This window comes from Myripristis murdjan, chromosome 7, assembly GCF_902150065.1.
Source record: "Myripristis murdjan chromosome 7, fMyrMur1.1, whole genome shotgun sequence".
In the NCBI taxonomy this organism is placed as follows: Eukaryota; Metazoa; Chordata; class Actinopteri; order Holocentriformes; family Holocentridae; genus Myripristis; species Myripristis murdjan.
Window position 1 is genome coordinate 24,688,935 of NC_043986.1, and position 18,106 is coordinate 24,707,040.

The 18,106-nt window shown below is 44.1% G+C and overlaps 1 protein-coding gene across 3 annotated transcripts in view; it reads left to right on the plus strand.

The window, feature by feature from the left end:
- The first annotated feature begins 585 nt into the window (after positions 1-585).
- plekhg5b (pleckstrin homology domain containing, family G (with RhoGef domain) member 5b) overlaps positions 586-18,106 on the plus strand; it is a 62,373-nt gene continuing 44,852 nt past the window's right edge. The window contains exon 1 of one of the 3 annotated variants that reach the window (XM_030055458.1): positions 586-1,300. In XM_030055458.1, coding sequence (XP_029911318.1) covers positions 1,219-1,300 — 82 coding nt within the window. In that variant the 5' untranslated portion in view covers positions 586-1,218. Of the gene's footprint in view, positions 1,301-17,693; positions 17,761-18,106 lie in introns of those variants that run through there. The other 2 variants (XM_030055457.1, XM_030055460.1) reach the window with 2 other exon arrangements.

Below are 18,106 nucleotides of genomic sequence, written 5' to 3' on the forward strand. Positions count from 1 at the left end.
TGGAGCCGGGGGATGTGGGTAATATTTGGAGAAAAAAAACTCAGAATTTCTGAGATTAAAGTCATAAATTTTAATGTCTCTTCAGTGTCTGGATACTGGTAATATTGTGATTCTGGGCTAAAATCACGAGTATTTCCTTGTCACTAAACCCAGTAGTATAAGAAAAACTTTTTTCAAGTTTTTTGTCACAAATTTGTGACTTAATTGTTTCAGAATTTTTGAGTTTTGTTCACATAAATTTACAACTTTAATCTTGACAATTGAGATTTCGTTTCATTTATTTATTTATTTCATAATATAGCTCCAGGACTTTCACTGGAGAAATGTTCCATTACAGTACTGCTAGTCTCGCATTTAGGCACTTTTTGCCCATTACAGTCATACTATACCACACCATATCTGTGGATAAACACCCTCTCAGGCACTGCCTGGTAGATTTTCTGCCTGGGGGGTACCTGGGAAGGTTGGGGGGCCCCTAGGAGCCCCGGTGCTGCTGCATGGCTTGTGCGCGTCTCTGGCGCCTCCAGCTGCAGCAGAGGGCAGGCGGAGGAACTGCAGCCAGCCTTTGTAGCTCAGCCCGGCTGTGGGAATGAATGGAGAGGGGCTGACCACCAGCGACCAGGCAGCGGGACAATGTCTCCCAACTTCAACAGCACACCGTGTAAAGTTGATCAGGAGGCTCTCACCGGTGGACTAGCCGTCTTAGAGGCCGTGGATGAAGCTTTTTAAATATAGTTTCATCCATTTCCAATCCACAGTGCCTGAGTGAGCTGCGCGGACGGAGCTTCAGCGACAGAGAGGCTTTTTCAGCGGACGTCGAGGAGATTTCTCTTTTTTTTCGCATGTGTGCAGCCGGCAACAGGTTATTTACACCTACTTTCCATTGTAGCCTACCGTCTTTTGTTATCTCACCCCGGTTAAGTTTCACGATAGTCACCGCTGCATGTGTTTTTTTGGCCACTCTTTTTTTTTCTGCCTATTCACCGTGATGCGAGCTGCAGCTTTGTACTCGCCACAGAGCAGATCTTCCGAGCGCACCGCGGTTTGGAAAAGGGGCTTCTTCTGAAATATAAGGACAGATGAGCAGAATCGGATGATGGCATAAAGGAGACTGTTGAAATTATCATCTGGGAATTTGCACTGAGCCTGCCACAAGGACAGACAGACGCGATCTATGAGGAGGTGTTAATTTTTTTTGGTAAAGAATTGCATGCATCGATGGTGCCAAACAAGTGGACCATGAATTCTGTTCTGCACAAATCGCCACCAAGGAGCTGGCTCGGTCTCAGATTACGACTCAGTAAGTAAAATCGCATGAAGTCAACCATTGATTGTCTTTTTTTTTATGTGTGTATATATGTATATATTAGTATATGTGAAATGCCAATAAGTCGCACTCTTTGGCAAGCTATTAGATCTTATTCAGTACAAGCCTGCAGGTTCATTAGTCATGCCCAAGTCAGCATCAGTCACAAAATTAGTCACAGCATGCGTGGTTGTTTTATTATGTTCCAATGCCACTGTGATCAACTCGGTGTAATTCAGCTCCCAGTTGTGCAATAAGTTGAACCAGCCTCGGCAGAGTCAGAGGGAGAGGGACGGTGAAATGAGAGCAAAGCCTCCATGACTTTGATCCTCAGACACCAAATCCTTGCCTCATGCTTTCCAGCAGCCATCGAGGCCCCGACTTCTCAAGCTAATGACTTGCACTTGGCAAGTGACCTGAACAATTATCCCGGCTGGAGGCTGAAGTATTTCAGTCTGTGATTTGAGAGAGAGAGAGAGAGAGAGAGAGAGAGAGAGAGAGAGAGAGAGAGAGAGAGAGAGAGAGAGAGAGAGAGAGAGAGAGAGAGAGAGAGAGAGAGAGAGGACAGCACACCCTGATCCCCAAAGTTCCTCCTGATGATGAAGAGCATGACTCTGCCTGGAGACAGGGGGACTGCTCAGCACAGCCTCAGATGACAGATCTTACCTCTTGTAAATCTCCAGCTAACACTATTTATTGCTTTTTTCCAGACTTGTTATTTCCCTCTTTCCCCAGCACATAACTCACAGATTCAAACCGAGATCTCGCTCGGTGATATCTGGGCTTGCACACGGTCGAGCTCGGTGTCAGCTCTCCCCAAAAAGGGCTTTGCCTCTAGACACAGTGCTGAGGTGTTAGACTGAGCGGTGCTGGCAGCTCGTGGGGTAAGTACAGCACAGCACAGCACAGCGAGCGTAGGAAGCACGGAGTTAAAGTTGAGCGACCCTAATTGGTTGAGTCTGGAACCCTTCAATGTTCCAGGCCACCAGAGTCTTAAGCTTGTCTTAAACACACCGGTCTAATCTGGGAGCAGATGTCTCGTCTGGTCTCTGTCCAGCACCGAGAACACCTTCAAGGAACTGGCTCTGATCTCTGAGCTGTCACCGTGTCAAAGTGTCAAAGTGTCATCACAAGTGAGGACATCCAGAGGAGACATGATGGCCTGCGTGGACAGATTTCCGTGCCCACTTGCAGGTGGCATAAGACTTGCTTTATCCCCCGGCTGGTTGTGTGCATCAAACTTTAGAACAGCCTGTTTGTGTGGGGGTTTAAATCTGCAAAAGCTGCAGAGCTCTGAGGTAGCATTTGGAGCGCTCAGTCTTCCAAGCTGCAAAGCTACAGAAAGTCGAGCCTCTCTTGACTGGTTTAATCTGTGTGCATATGCCATGTCTGTGGTGTGTGTGTTTGTGTGTGTGTGTGTGTTAGGGATTTTTGACCTGGCTCGTGGCTTGCTACAGTTCAAACTTCCTTCTTCACACTGTCTTTCCATTGTTCCACTTTTTTTTTTCCGCTACAGTGATTTCCTTTCTCTTCTCACCCCTTTTACTTTTCTGTCTTTTCCTGATGGCACTGGTAGAGTGTGTTCTGCTTTTTCTTTTTTCTTTTTTTTCCTCTTCCCTCTCTTGTCTTCCAGTGCTAAGCAATAATTATCCCGGCTTTATGTGGGACTGTTTTGTTTTACTGCAATATCTTTGCATGACGCCCTCTATTTGTTTTATTACGCCTTTCTCTTTGCAGTGCACTTGATTATGTTAACAAGTCAGGCTGAGTAATGCGTTTTTAATTGCTGTAGTGGTAATTCTGCACTATATAGTTGTTTTTTACAATGCTGGTTAAATAAAAGATGCTCAGATGCAAAAGATGCACCACAGCGAGGACTAGTCTTTATAAAGTGACAACAGTCAGCTTGCTGTCTCCAGACTGGATGTGATGTGCAGTTTAAGGACGTAATGGAAGAACAGGTCAACACGCAGCGCTGATGCAATGACTCTCTGATCCTCTTCCTTGTGTCTGCCATAAAGTTCATTTCCTTCCTAGCATCTCAACAGTTTTCTACTGTACATCCTGTGTGTGGAAATCCCTGCAGCAGGGGGTTGCACATTGTATCAGTCAGTCCAGGGTTTGAGTAAATGTTGCCTCAGTTCACGAGCACCATCATCAAGCACAAACAGTGCGTTATCAGGGAAACATATTCTGACACATACTGATCCTGTCCTTGTTGGTGGAAACTGTTACTGGCTGACAGTTTTGGCACAATTATACTGTATCTGTCAGGCTGTAGTCCCAGTCCCAGCTTTACAAAAACAAAACCCCAGTGAATATATAGTAATATGCTGCTTGATTGCTTTGGCTGTGCTCATCTTGCAGTTGGTTAAAAATGTGATTCCCAAATGGCAGCTACTCAGGAAAGAGGAAAACAGCCTTTTCCTCACATTGATCACCATGCACTTTTGAGTTTATCCACTGGGATTTTTAAAGGGTTTCGTGAGCTTAATGTTTTTGTTTTTTTTTTTTTTTTTCCAGAGCTTTGGGCAAAAAAAAAAAAAAAAAAAAAAAACTTTTTCTGATTTACCCAAACTGAGACAAGATGTTCAATACTATTTTCACCTCTTTAGGTCCAGTGGTTTGGTTCTTATGGGTAGCTTCAGAGTTGCTGGAAGGTTTATTTTTTCACTTTAACAGAGCAAGGCTAATGCCCCCCAAAGACTTCAAGTCTTTATGCTAAGCTAACGCAAAATGTTACCCATAGGAGCCGAACTGCTGGACGTACAGAGGTGAAAATGGTAGTAAGGGTAAGTTGGAAAAGGGGTATTTTGCCCAAACTGTTGGAGTATTCCTTTATACCTATAGCGGAGCACGTTCTTCAGTTCTAATTATCACACCAAAATTTGCCCAGATTGCCTTTTCACAGGAAAACACCACATCCATAGAAGTTCACTGTGGCTCTGATTCATTAAGCCAGTGAAGTGAATCCTATACAGATGTGTTTATAGGACCATATTCTCCCAGCATGTAAACCAGCCCATTCCTGCCATGTCAGTTCCACTGTTATCAGTCACAGATGAAGTCATTGTCATAAACATATGCTCACAGCTGGAGGCCATTCCCCCCCCCCCCTCTCTCATGAACCTTTTTTCCCATCATCCTCCCCTCCTTCCAGGGGCTTTCAGAATACTTGCAAATGGCTGCGGAGGCCTATACTGTTCTAGTATTCGTCTTTCATCGGCTCCTCCTATCCCCGTTCGGAGCACTTAGTACGACTATTAGCCTCGTTTTTGTGGGCCGTTGCTTCACAGCAGTAGACATGTTACTTAGGTTCAGATTGCAGATGGTGCACTGCCTTTTGCCCCCAAGGTGTGTTCTCTGTCCTGGCGTTCAGCTGTTCTGTATCATTCGACAGACAACCAACCATAGGGTTCTGCTTCGCATTTTAAGTCTGCCGGAGTGAGGACATAAAATTTAATTTGTGTATAGAATCCCTTTAATTTAAAATGGGCTTGTGCATGCAGTGTTAAACTTTCCATTTGGACTCAAGTGTTGCCGAACCGCCATCAGTCACATGGGCTGTTCACTGGAAACAAAATTAGATAACTAATAATTTAGGATAACCGAGAGAACCTAACCACTATCACTACTGTCTGTTGTCCTTTGGACCCCACCATGTTATAAAGGGACCAGCAGGGCTGCTTCTCCTAAGACAGCAGAGTGGATAATTAAAGGTTCTCTCTTGAGGTCACGTATGCGCACACACACACATACACACACAAACCTTCTTTAACTTTTGCAACATAATGAGAAATGTTTATCTCCGAATGTGTCCTTCCACACTTACAACCTCCACCCTGGCTAAATGACTGTTTATGCATATTGCAGCCTTCCACATGACAATGACCGTACTTTTATGGAATAAGTGTTTTGATTTCTGTTGAGTCTGTTATTGGGGGGCTTCTGAAGGGCAGTGCTCACTGCAATTTTAACCAGATTGTTTCAATTATGGGATTATTCGTATCAACAAGTTGAAGAGTGGATGTTTGTCCCTCTGAACTGCTGGTTTAAGGATGGACTTTTAAATTACATGTCTGATAGCAATTTGCTTGGTGGGGATGGTCCTACACCCTTTTCTTGTGGCAGGCTTCTGATGGCGGAGATCTCAGTGCAGAGGCTACCATTTGAAGACAATACTTGTGCATCAATAATCTGTTATGTTCTTTTGTGCAGCTACAGGTCAAATGCAAATCCACCTATAGTACAATGGAAATATATTCTTACATTTGGCTGAAATGCCTCTTCACTTGCTGAGTTTTGCTGCTTGTACTGTGATTCAGCAGTGACAGATGAATGGGTTGGTGCACGCTGTATAGAGTTGCCTTTTCCACACCATTTAATCATGTTTTTGTCATAGTATGATTTGGTGTTGGCCCGAGTTGGGTGGTAAAATTTTGTCGGCTTTTTTTTTTTAAATATGGTGCAGCTTGAATGCAGCTTTATTTCCATGCAGCCTGGTTGTGCTGGAGTTCCACAGGGCGCCTTCCACTGAAAATCATGGTGCTGGTTTGCGTCATCGTTTGCTGTGTTCAGGGTGGATTTGGTGGCGTAGCAACAGCAAAAGTTTGACTTGCAACCTGCAACTAAACGCGTGAAAGTTGCATTGTGCGCCGTCGACTTCAAGCGCACCAATGCGGAGGAGTCTGCAGCGACTCCCAGTCGGAGCTTGCTGGTGAAGGGTTAACCTCAGCCTGTTTGATGGGCCACCTTGCTAAATATAACCCCAAACCTCCTTCACATGGGCACGCATAAGCCTTCAACTGCACTCTCTCTGTCAACACTCCAGCTCACACACTCTTTCCTCGGAGCACACACACTCAAACTCATTTACAGTCTTGTCGTACCCGTACTTGCTCAAACACTCATTTCTCAACACCCCATTAATACTTCAGTGAGTGCGATTCTAATGAGAAGCCAATTCATGCAGGCTAGGCTTACTAGGAGGCATTGCATGCTATTTCTGTCCTAATTTAAATTAGGAGCACATGAATAGAATGCAATTATTTCTACATTCACACAATGTATTCATATTCATGTACATGGTTTGTGAAATGTAGTCAAAACAAGCCAACGCTGGCTGTGTAATGGTGTAAGTTGTGTTTACTGATGTGACTGTTGTGCAGTCATTTCCTGAAGGACTAGAACAATGCTTTTCTTTATAATAATCATCCTGACGGATCAGCTGCCCCTTCGTCATCACAGCAGTTGGCACCATATCTACATTTCCCATAAATTTGTAAAAAATATTCTTTGGAATACTGATGTTTAATGTATTTGTTATGCTTTTCAAACAAGTGAGTGATTGCCCTTTAGGCTACTTATCAGTAGTGGGAATGTCATGCTTGGACGCCCCAGTGGATCATGGGATGAGGGCAAGTGCTTAGGACTGTTCTGTAATGGGATCATTTCACTCTGAACATTGCTACATGGATGATATCAGCCTAAAATGCTTAGTGGCATATTGGAAAAAAGTACGTTTTTGCATACTTACAATTAGGGCTGAACAATTACTCAAAATATTGTCAAAATAACAATACAGCCAAGTGCAATATCCAAATCACAATAAAGGTAAAATGTGTGACAAAACATTGTCATAAATTAAGTGTTATGGTGCTACAGAGACGCTCTGGCTTACAAGTTGTATTTTCCACATGTGAATGATCAATTTTATTTTAAATTACCAGTTTTATTGCCAGTATGATATTTGTTATTAATTGTAATATGATTAATTGCAATATGATTTATTTTATTAACCATACTGTTCAGCCCCACTTAGAGTGAAAACAACAGTCAAAAGAGGTTCAGCTCCACAAAATGGAATTTGTGAATGACTCATCAGCGAACTGGAGTTAACAAAAATAAGTAGTGTGGAATAATTCAGCCATGTTTTGGGCAATGCATTTTTTTTCCTTAAATGCATGGGTAGCGGTATAATTACATCCCAATTTGAATGCTGTGCTCTCCATTTGCTGCAGGAGAAGACTCATCCCATACAGAGTGGATTCATGCAATTGCCCTGTTCACACCTGCGTATAATATAAGCGCAAAAGCAACAATTTTTATACTGAAAATTGTGCACTTTGAGTTGGTATTGGCACTGGAAAATGTCTTGTGCATCCTGGTTGTGATTAGACTTTAACTGGCTCTCTAGTGGATGAGTGGGCCCAAAGCATGCCAGAAAATTTACCCCCGTACCAACAAAGAGTTGCCAGAAGGCTTCACTGTGGAAAGAATTTGTTTTTCCCGTATACTGTCCATTCCTGAATTGATAAAACCCAAGTTATTCTCATGAAATAAATACATAATGAATAGATAAGATAAGCTGTTTGTGGGTAAAATCACACCAAAACAACAACAACAACAACAAAAAAACAGATTTGAATAGTGCCATCACAATAGCAGGCTGTTTAATAGCTGTGAGATGCCTGTGTTTTTATTAACGGGCGATCTGATGGAGACATGATGAAAGGGAGGCCGTCACGTATCTCCTCTGGTTCCCCCTGTGTTCCTGCAGAAGGTGGAAATTGGCCCTTGTGTTTGCAGCGTAGTTCTCATGCTGCACGACTGCTCTCTTCATTAAAAGGGAAGCCGCGTGCTCAAAGCTGGTTCAGATTATTACCATATGTCTGCAAAGCCTAGAGCTGAGCAGCAAACCGGCTCCCATCCTACCCTCTAATTTCTTATCCCAAAATTGGACATTTGGGTCGTTGTGTGTGACGACGTCCCTCCCTTCCCCCGGCCGACACAGTACATTCTCACAGTATTTCTTCTCCCATTTTAGATGCATAATAGCAGTGCATCAACCTTTAAGCAACATTGGGGAAAATATTATGTCTTGACTGAGATATCTAACTGCATGTGGTTTTAACCCTTCCACTGTTTTCCAAAGACATTAGAAAAGTGAAATGTATTGTCTCCTGTTCGAGTGTTCGGGAATTCTTCTGGTCATCGGGTCTTTCTCATCTCCAAGTGTCCAAGAGGGCCGTTTGTTCCCCAATGTGTGCGTTGTACTTCCACAGAAACAGCTGAGCCCAGTCATCACAGACTCGACGCATTCATAAAAAGGGAATAAATCTTCCCGGAGACATAAAGGGCGCGGGTTCTAATTAATGCAGAAAAATGTCAGCCTTTTACAGTTTGCGCAAAACATAAAGAAAGTCCACTCTGGATGTAGGAGGGGGTTTAAAAGAGATCTTTGTGTCACCCAGTCTAAAACCCATTGGCCCAGATTGCCCATCCCAGCATGCATCTCACCTCTGTATGAATACAACATTTGTCTGATGGAGTGGGTCGAACCCCCACCCCCCCATCGTCCAGAGATCCTACACAGGACTTTAGCATGAACGGATTGCCTCATACACAAGTTTTACAGGGTTTGAGAAAGTCTACCGCGGATGGAGTTGAGGCTCGGGGAAGAAGACGGCAAAGAGGGACGTTTGCTCGCTCGTGGAGATAAAAGTTTTGGCAGCTTGAAAGACTTTCGCTTGGTCGGGAACAGCTCAGTAAAATGGATTTGAAGAGGGCAGTATTTGGTGATTGACAGCGCATTGGGAGGGCTTTCGGTGGATGATTGCTAGAGGACCAAAACATTTACAGAATGAACGGGAGGACGTGTTGAAAGAGCTTTAGGATTATAGTCATGCGTGAGTCTTTTCAGGAGATCCGTGGAAAGGTTGGGGTCACTTCTATCAAACTGTTTTCTACTTAACTCCGCTTGTTAAAAGCCGCATAGCGCTCGTAAGACTTATTCCATTTTTAGAGTCAATAATGTGATCCCTCGGAAATTTAACAGATTATTTGAGCTGTTTTTTTTTTTTTGCTCTCTTGGACTGGAAGGACCTACATTTGGAATGAAGGTTCAAAGCAAGTGTTTCATGGCCTAGCTGGATGAGATCATTGTGCAGGTGGAGTTTTTGAAGGAACATATTGGCAGTTGGCAGAGGTTGGAATTGAGTCGGACTGGCAGTTTTTTTTAAAGATGGTTGATGAGCAGGGTTTGTTGACGTTACCTCAAGAAGATCAGATGTTTTTTGAAGGGATAGGTTAGCCTGATCCGTTTAAAAAGTGACGCTGTGGAAGGAGTGTGAGCGTGACTTTGGTTTTAAGGGAATCGTTTGACGGCAGTTGAGGTCGGGTTTAGTTATTTATTGTTAGTTTTGAGTTCATACGGTCACAATGTTCCTGTACTGGAAGAAGCGCGGCGCATATGAGCTGGAAACACTGCCACCCTCTCTGCCTGAGGTGGGAATGGAGCGCTACTCCTGGTCTTCATCCCTGGACGTCATCCATGATTTTTGTGGTAAGCTGGGGAAGGAGGCGGATCACCTGACTAAGTGGTGGGTGGTGAAAATTAGGGCTTTGTGGGTTTTTTGTGAAGGTGTTTGTGTTTGTGTATGTGTGTGTGTGTCCACAATGAAATCAGAGGTGGGACAATGGCTTGCTCTCCATCCGTTTGTCCAGTATTTTATTTTGCGGTTTCTCCAGCGCCACTGAGCTGATTCAGATGGAATTTGGTGGCATGACACATCTTGCCACTGTTATTCATGCAATTACAAAATTATGCTAATTGTTTCGGGAGAACATTGCAGTTGAATTATTCAAAAAAAATTAGCAAGAAATCTGACTCCTTTCTCTGACATGCAAGTCGGAGCATGTATCTGATCACAGCAGATTTTCCTTCCAGCAATCAATGGATTTTGTATTTTTATTCTCTGGCAAAACTGTTCATCTCCCCTAAGAATATTTTTTTGTATTATATATAGTTATTGCTGCTTGGTTGTAACTCACCGATTGGGAAAATGGCGTTAGATTAGGCGTTCGACTGACATGCTTACTTTCTTTTCTCACCAGGAAGATGTGTCAAGCTATGAACTTGGGTCTAGTTTTACATCTGATACTGTCAGGCAAATGTCCCTGGCTAATAACATGTTAATTATTCAGCATCATAGAGGATGAAATAGGAACCTTGTCAGTGTAACGCTTGTGAAGAAACCTACTCCGCTACGTCTTATCCTTACTCATCTAACATGAGCCGGGCAGCGCTGACTTAACATGCAATATGAATCAGACATTACTTCACATTGCTATATGAAATCTTACTGCAAGCACATGCCCTGTTGACTTGCATCATTGATTCTGACCTAAGCTTTTCAGCATCATCATGGAAAGGCTGTTTTTTTTTTTTTTTTTTCCATTGCTCTATTCTTCCGTGGAAAGCACTCAGTGACCTGGCATGGCGAACACCTCACATGAGTGAGAAGGGAGGGAAAGAGTGGATGAGAGCAGCTCCACAGATGAAATATTTACCATGGAAGAAGTGCATAGCTGAAGTGAAATGCTTCTGTCTCCTCTCAGTGCTTTTTGACGCGGCACAGGGGCACTTGCTTTCCGCTGCGCAGCCTGATTTGTGCCATTAGTGCACGGGAAGTGATAACACTGGGCTTCAGAGGAATGTTCTTTATCCTGTGCTTGCTGCCAGCTCGCCTCTTGGAAATGCGGCTGTTTTCTGGCCAGCTTAGGGAAGGTGCCTGCTGAGGCAGACCTGTTTGGCAGGGAGGAACAGACCGAGAAGAGGAATGCCACAGAGGGAACATTAAGGCTTTGATCCCTACCTTTTCACCATCTCTGTAATTAAACCCCGAGCTGCTACTGAAAACATTTCCCATCTCTGCTGGAGCACTCACCCTTGCCGCTGCTCGGGTTTAAGATGCTGTCCCTTCCCCAAAACCTTCCCTGGACCCCAATCCTCTGCCCTAGCAGCTCCTCCATTCCTTACCAAGGCTGGAAAACTCACTACTCTAACCTCAGATGGACCATCCCAACTTTGCAAGCAACATCCTCAGCAAACAGAAAATGTGTGACGCTGTAGGAAAAGTCAGCTCTCCATATCCCCCCATAAAAAAGAAAGAAATAAAAACCAACTCCAGAATTAGCCAGTTGTTCCAGTTCTTCATTGAGCCACTCCTGGATAAAGATACTTTTACACAACTGGTGTGGCGTCCATGCTGTTTCAGATTTCAGGGGGTGCACGGCCTTGATTAGACCACAGCTATGTCAGTGCACACTCTGCTGCGTTTGTCTCCGCATAAAATCTGGAACAATAAGCTTTATCTGTGAAGCACTTTTCAAAAGCAATAAAGTGTTGAACAGGGACAGATAAAATTAAATACAGTAAAATAAGCAAGGCAATAAAATAAAGCACAGTTCATTAAAATACAATAAAATACAGTTCAGTAAAATTCAATAAAGCACACTGCAGTAAAATTCAATAACATGTTCAACTTATTTTAGTAACTTCGGTAGCCTATATAGATGTCCACAGCCACCATAGAGCTCAATAGGCAGCAGTAGTGATCTTTATATGGTTTGGTGCAGCGTTTAAACATAAATGCATGTTGGTAGGTATGGTTTCTACATAAGAAACAAATAATGAATTATCAGAGACCATATTTTGAATGCAAAAAAAAATAAAAAATACATCTATTTGTATGAACACAGCCAATCAAATTAAGTTTTAACAATACGAGGAGTCACAAATATTTCATATGGAGAAGAACAAAACAAAAAATTCTAATAAATGAGAGGATGGGCCTGCAATTAATAAAACGAATCAATCTATGAAACGGCTTCCTCCCTATCCGTCGTAACAGAAAATAAACCCCGTCAGTGAGTCAGCGAGTCTTACATCTTTAATGATCTCATAAAAGTTCCAATCGATTTCAAGGAAGTAATCATTTCAGGAACGATCCGATGCTGACATAACAATAGAGTCGAATGATGTGGGGATGGTCAGCTAAGCAAAGAAATGCTCTTGATTTGGAAACTGTTACTTATTATTCAGGATCAAAGTTACATATGCATGTGTGAAATGGTGAAATTATCATACATTGGGCCACTTTTTTGCATTAGTGATCATATATCATACAAATGGCAAAAGTATCAACCAAATGCCATAATTATCATACATCTGGCAGTGCTGTGGAGTAGACGGGGTCAAAAGGGAGGATGAAATAGAGATATGACGGACCTTTCAGAGGAAAACAATACAATTAAAACCCAGTATTAAATCAATAGAAAGGCCATGCTCTACAGGTGAGTTTTAAACCGTGATTTAAAAGCATCACTGATGTTTAGGGCTCTCTTTGACCTAAGTTTAGTGAGTGGAGGCCCTGATCATGAACTAGTCATTAGCACCACAGGCTAAGCTGTAGGTAAATGGGCCTCCCAGCATCGTATAACACACACTAGCAATGTATAGTTCTCTGTTTATATCTTTTTAGAATTACAAAGTCGTTGATTTTTGCTATATCACAGTATACTGAGGTAGAGGTAGCCTAATACGTCAAAGCTGACAATATGCATGACATGACAGGTTAACAAAAATAGCAAATCATTAGGTTTGGACCACCGACAATCGAAAGTGCGTGTGGCTTGGATGAGAATCTGAGCAGATTCCTTGAGTTTATCTTTTATCTCGCACCTCGCCCTGTGTGTCTGTCTCACTTTAACCCCCGCTCCGCAGCTCTCAGACGTAGCCCCCCCCTCCCCTGCTCTCCAGTCGCCAGGCCCGTGTGCTGTATCCCCAGAGTACAAGTACACACTAACATTCCTCAGGTCGGAGTCAGCTCTGGGTTCCAGTAATAAGAGAACATACTTCTCTCATACCTCAGTTTATCCTTAAGCCCATAAAGCCCATAAAAAGAGTGGCCTGACACAATGGGTCACACTCTTACATAATAGTAAACTGTAAATGACCAATTACTGTATTCTCAGAAATAAATGCCCTCAAAAATTCCAGCTATGTGACAATCTGCGCATGATTCCTCTTAAATATGGTGACAAAGTAACAGTCATTGCCTACTTAGTGTAACAGTTATGTAGAGCTCTGTAGCTATGTATGGAGAGCTTTAAGAGTTTTGCATTTTTTTTAAATATCAACACTGAATGATTTAGATTATCCAGAAACAATTCGGCTGAGTCAAATCAGATATTTTTTTTTGTTTTTGTCAAATTGTGGAGTGGAGCTCTCTGGAACAATTTACCCTTGTTGTTATGTGGCGTTAGATTTAAACATGGGAACCGAGGGTTTGCTCAGATGTGGCGAGCGAGACAGAAAGACGGACCAAGAAAAAGACGGTGGGAGAGTGAGTGTGTGTGTGATGCATATGTGTGTGATTTAACCACTATGGGGGTAAAACAACATCAACAGGATGGCTTTGTCCTGCCCCCGCTGCCACTGAACATGCTGCTTTAATAACAGCTGCAACCTGCTGCTGGTGAACGTCTGCTCACCAGGCCCGGCCTCATTCACCTGCACAGGAGCGCGCCGCTAGTGTTCAGCCGAGGGGATTTCATGGTCGAAATGCAACGTCACACATTCAGGCGTAATGTATTACAATGTAACATGCTGAAATATTTTCATACACACAAAATGCTGCGGGTTGAACAATGCAGTCGCGATGTAGATGACGCTGGATTATTGTTTTAAAAAAATAAAGCAGCATTGCCAGTGTGTTTGCAAGCTACGTGTGCCTAGTTTTGCAAAGGTGCACACAGTCGGCCCACAGCTGTTTGATATTGGGCAAGTTTCCCGTTGCGGTTTCCCGTCCCGTCTTAGTATCGGCGTTCCATTCTTTGCATATGTGAGGCAAAAGAGTGTCTTGATTTCTTCGTCTGTGCACCTGTGCCTGTCGACCGCACCACCATCCACCGTGATGGCTAGCTGTGCCTGAGGTCAGAGGTCAAAGAGCAACCGGGCATGTTATAAAATCCTATGCACGTTTTTATTCAGCAAATGTTTAGTTTAGTTTAGTTTTAGTTCAGTTTTTATTTTTCTCAGAGAGCGTCATGCACCATTAATGGTGCCTAGCCCTATGGGCTTACAGGACACTGCAAAAAAAAAAAAAAGGAAAAAGGATAAATACAAAGTCATAAGAAAACAAGAAGAAATATAACAACATTGATTCACCGGAGAGTAGATCACAGCCAGAAACCTTACGAAAGAGATTGAGTCTAAGAGCATGGTACAATGGACAATAAAGCAGAAAATGCATTTCATTTTCAACCTCATTTAGGTCACGTAAGCAACATTTTCTCTCCTCTTCCGGGATAGAGTGGAAGCGACCTGTTTCCAGAGCCAGGGGCAAAATGCCACACCGGAACTGGGCACAGACAGACCGCTGGTTCCTGTATGTTTCATTTCATTGAATAAGAAGTTCATTCACCTCAAGCCAGCATATAGGATTAGGTTTTTTTATTCAACATTTGGCATTTAGGCTACATCAAGCATTTGTTTTCATTTGATGCAGCAAAATGTGCTTTAAAAAGTTTGATGGAAATGCAGTCAGTAAGAGCCATGTAGACTCAAGCACAAAAGTTTTGCATAGGCAATTTTGCATAGAGCATCTTTTACTAACAAGGTCGAGTAACTAAGCAATTAAAAGTAACTTTGCCCAGCACTTGGCATGAAGTAAACACAGGCTCATGCAGAGAGGCCCTGTCTGCTTGATAGACTTATCTTTGCCCCAGGAGGATTTGTCACACTGGACTGAACAGGCTCTGCTGACCCACAGCAGAGCAGTTGACCTAACTGTCTGCTCGCCTGTCCATATCCCCGTCGTGCAGCCCTCTTTAACATCTCCTGTTGGCTCCCTCCTCTGCCCAGGCCTGTGGATCTGACTACTTCAAAGGCCAGCCTCCATACCTGCCTGCCTACCTGCTTTCTCTGCAAGGCCTCCTCGCCTGCCTCTCTACTGCCACGGCTTCAGCTATCCGTCTTGTCTTCTCTTAGCGTGTATCTGACGATGCGGCTGTCTCTTTGCCAGGTTTCCCCTCTTCATTTGCCTTCCTGCCTGCCTGCCATCTGTCTCCGTCTCCTAGGAGTCTTTGCATAACCTCCTCGCGGCCAGGAGGTGTTTGTTACGTTACCTAGAGAAGAAGACATTGTGTTATAATGAAGAAAGAACTGAAACCTGAGCAAACAAAAGAATAAGCTCACACACACACACACACACACACACACACACACCCCTCCTCCTCATCCGTGTGCCATGATGAGAGCTCACCAAGTGGAAGCATTCTTAACATTCCTAATAAAAACGTGTGCAAGGCTCACTGTTAATCGCGCCCGGCTCGGCCTCTCTCTGCCTAAACAAGGAGCTGTGGTGAGGCTGTGAGGGCGGAGGTGATGTGACAGGAGGTGAGGACACACTAACTAGCTGAGGTGATGTGGCGACTGCAGTAAGGAGTGGGGGAGCAGCGGTAGACCTTGGTCACTTTTTTTTTTGTTTGTTTTTTTTTGTTTTGGTGAGCTTATGGATCCGTTGATGTGTGTGTGTGGCCAAAGTGAGCACATCTTGGCCCGCTCCCAAACGTGCAGGTGCATTTGTCATGTGAATGCGGCGGCAGCAGCCCAAATGTTAGAAAAAAAAAAAGGAGGATTGTTGCTCGGCGGCCAACAGGAGTCAATGGTTATACAGCTGGGCTGCTCCCGGTGTGAATGTGGGTTGCACGGTACGAATGCGAAGCAGCACGTTGCTTTTAAAAAAAAAGAGCATGAAAAGCTGGATAAATAAAGTCATAATCTGCGACCTTTTCATGATAATAAATTCTTTTCATCCTGCTCTTTGCAACAGATTGCCGTAAAACAATCGCGATCCAACCTGTGGTCACTTGCGTTCCTCCACACCCACTTTCAGGTTGGTGTGTCCCTGGAAAAATCCTCTGACACACAGGAAATGATTTGTTTTTACTTTTCTGCTTGTAGAAACAGCGCTTTGTTTGCAATAAACAGAGGAGGAACCGGGTAGTATGCATGAGCATTGAGAGCCAAAATGGCTAAGAAGAAGAAGTACACACTACATCAACAGGAAATCCAAGGAAAAATTTATGCTACAGCACTGGAAACAAAACAAAAAAAAAATGATTTTGACTGAAAAGTAGTCTTAAAGAAGTGCAGTGTAAAAAGAGATGTGAGGAAAAAAAAAAAACAGGTGCATGATACCAACTTTTCCTATCCAACTGCTCATCTTTAACAGAAGGTGAGCGCATGAAGTTTGGTGGGGGAGTATCCATCTTGTGTGTGTGTGCTTTATACAAACATGCCCTCCGTGCTATAGCTTATTTATGGATGGCTAATGGGTCTGTGCCCCAGGCGCTGTCTCGCTGTGGAGAGTGAGCCAGCAAAAGGCTGTGTAGATGGGATGCTCCACTGTCTCTTTAGTGTGCGAGCTCATTGTCTGCTGTCACGTGTATGCTTGTGTGGAGTGTGTGCTTGTGTTTGTTTTTTGGCTTAATCAGCAGTGCTGAGTTCAGGAATTCCTGTTCATCAGAGAAAGAGAGGGAGAGGGCCCGAGCCAGAGAGAGAGAGAGAGAGAGAGAGAGAGAGAGAGAGAGAGAGAGACAGAGAGAGAGAGAGAGAGAGTCAGCAAGATACAAGTAAGTAGGAAAAGAAGATTGGAGTTCAGCAGAAAAGAGAGTGATTCAGAATATAACAGGATGGTCAAGTGGTGAAAAGTGGGCCTGATGCCATGGGAAATATGAAAACGTGGTGTTGGAGCTTGGGAGAGTCTAGAGTTGAGGACAAAGGGTCGTAGAGTGGATTAGAGGTTATGACTGTATGATATGGGCTTAGAGGTTCTGTAGTTTTGGGGAAATGGGGTGGATTAGGGCTGAAGTCGGATCTGAGGTGATAAAAGTAAGGTTTCCACGAGGGTTACAGGTGTGCAAGATCACTGGAGGGTGCTGAGTCACGTTGCGCGGCTGACTATGCAGCAGCACATCTGTTTCCCAACCGCAGGCTTACAGAGCGCCGCTTCTCCGCGGATTCTCTGACAACCCGCGCCAGTAAAATAGAAACTATGAGCTCCAGTCAGGAATCATCCTAAGGCGAGCAACCACCTGTGTAAGCAAATATCAGTTGTGCTCACATCAAAGCAAACCCACTCTGATATATGTGATGGATTTATGCCATTAACATTTATGTCAGCCCGAAAAATGTTGGATCCACTGCGTTCACCCTTCGCCCCATCCCCGGGATGATCACGTCGCCCGGAGTCACAGTGGAAGGCCGTCGAGCCTTGTTGTGGCGAGGAGCGGCTCTGCCTCTTTGGGAAAGGCTCCATAAAAGCTGGAGGCTCCCTCTGCAGCCTGCTGCTTGTAAACCCTGAGGGAGCCATTAGCCTGAGGCCCGCTGGCAGAGGCCACGGCGAGAGCTGAGAGCGCGTCTCGGCTCGCTACCAGCACAGGAGGGACACGGCAGGGAGGGAGGAAGAAAGGGGGGAGGAGGAGGAGGAGTTACCAGGGCCATAAGCCTGTCTTGCCTTCAGAGGGACAAGAGCCTGCAGCAGCTCAACCTGTTTTCTTTAGTTTTTCATGTGGCAGTGCCAAACGGGGAAGCCGCGGGCTCTGCGGTACGCACCAAATTACACTGTTTTCCAATGTGGAAACAAGGTGACTTGTTTGAGGCCCGCTCAAAACCTCGTGTGTTCTGCGTGGATGCTGAGAGCATGGCTTCAGCTGTTCAGGCAGTAAACCGCTTTATTTTCCAGCCTGTTTTGGCTCATCTCTAATCAGCGGCTCATCTCTGATAGTGATGATTTATTAATGATATAATGTCTGTCACAGGCGGCTCAGGCACAGCGAGAGAAATGGCACTACGATGAATAAGTTGTGACATCCGAGCTTCCTGGAAAGTTTTTGCTACGGCGTCCTGTCATGTCTGGAAACTGGAGACTTTTGGCAACAAGGGCCTTTACT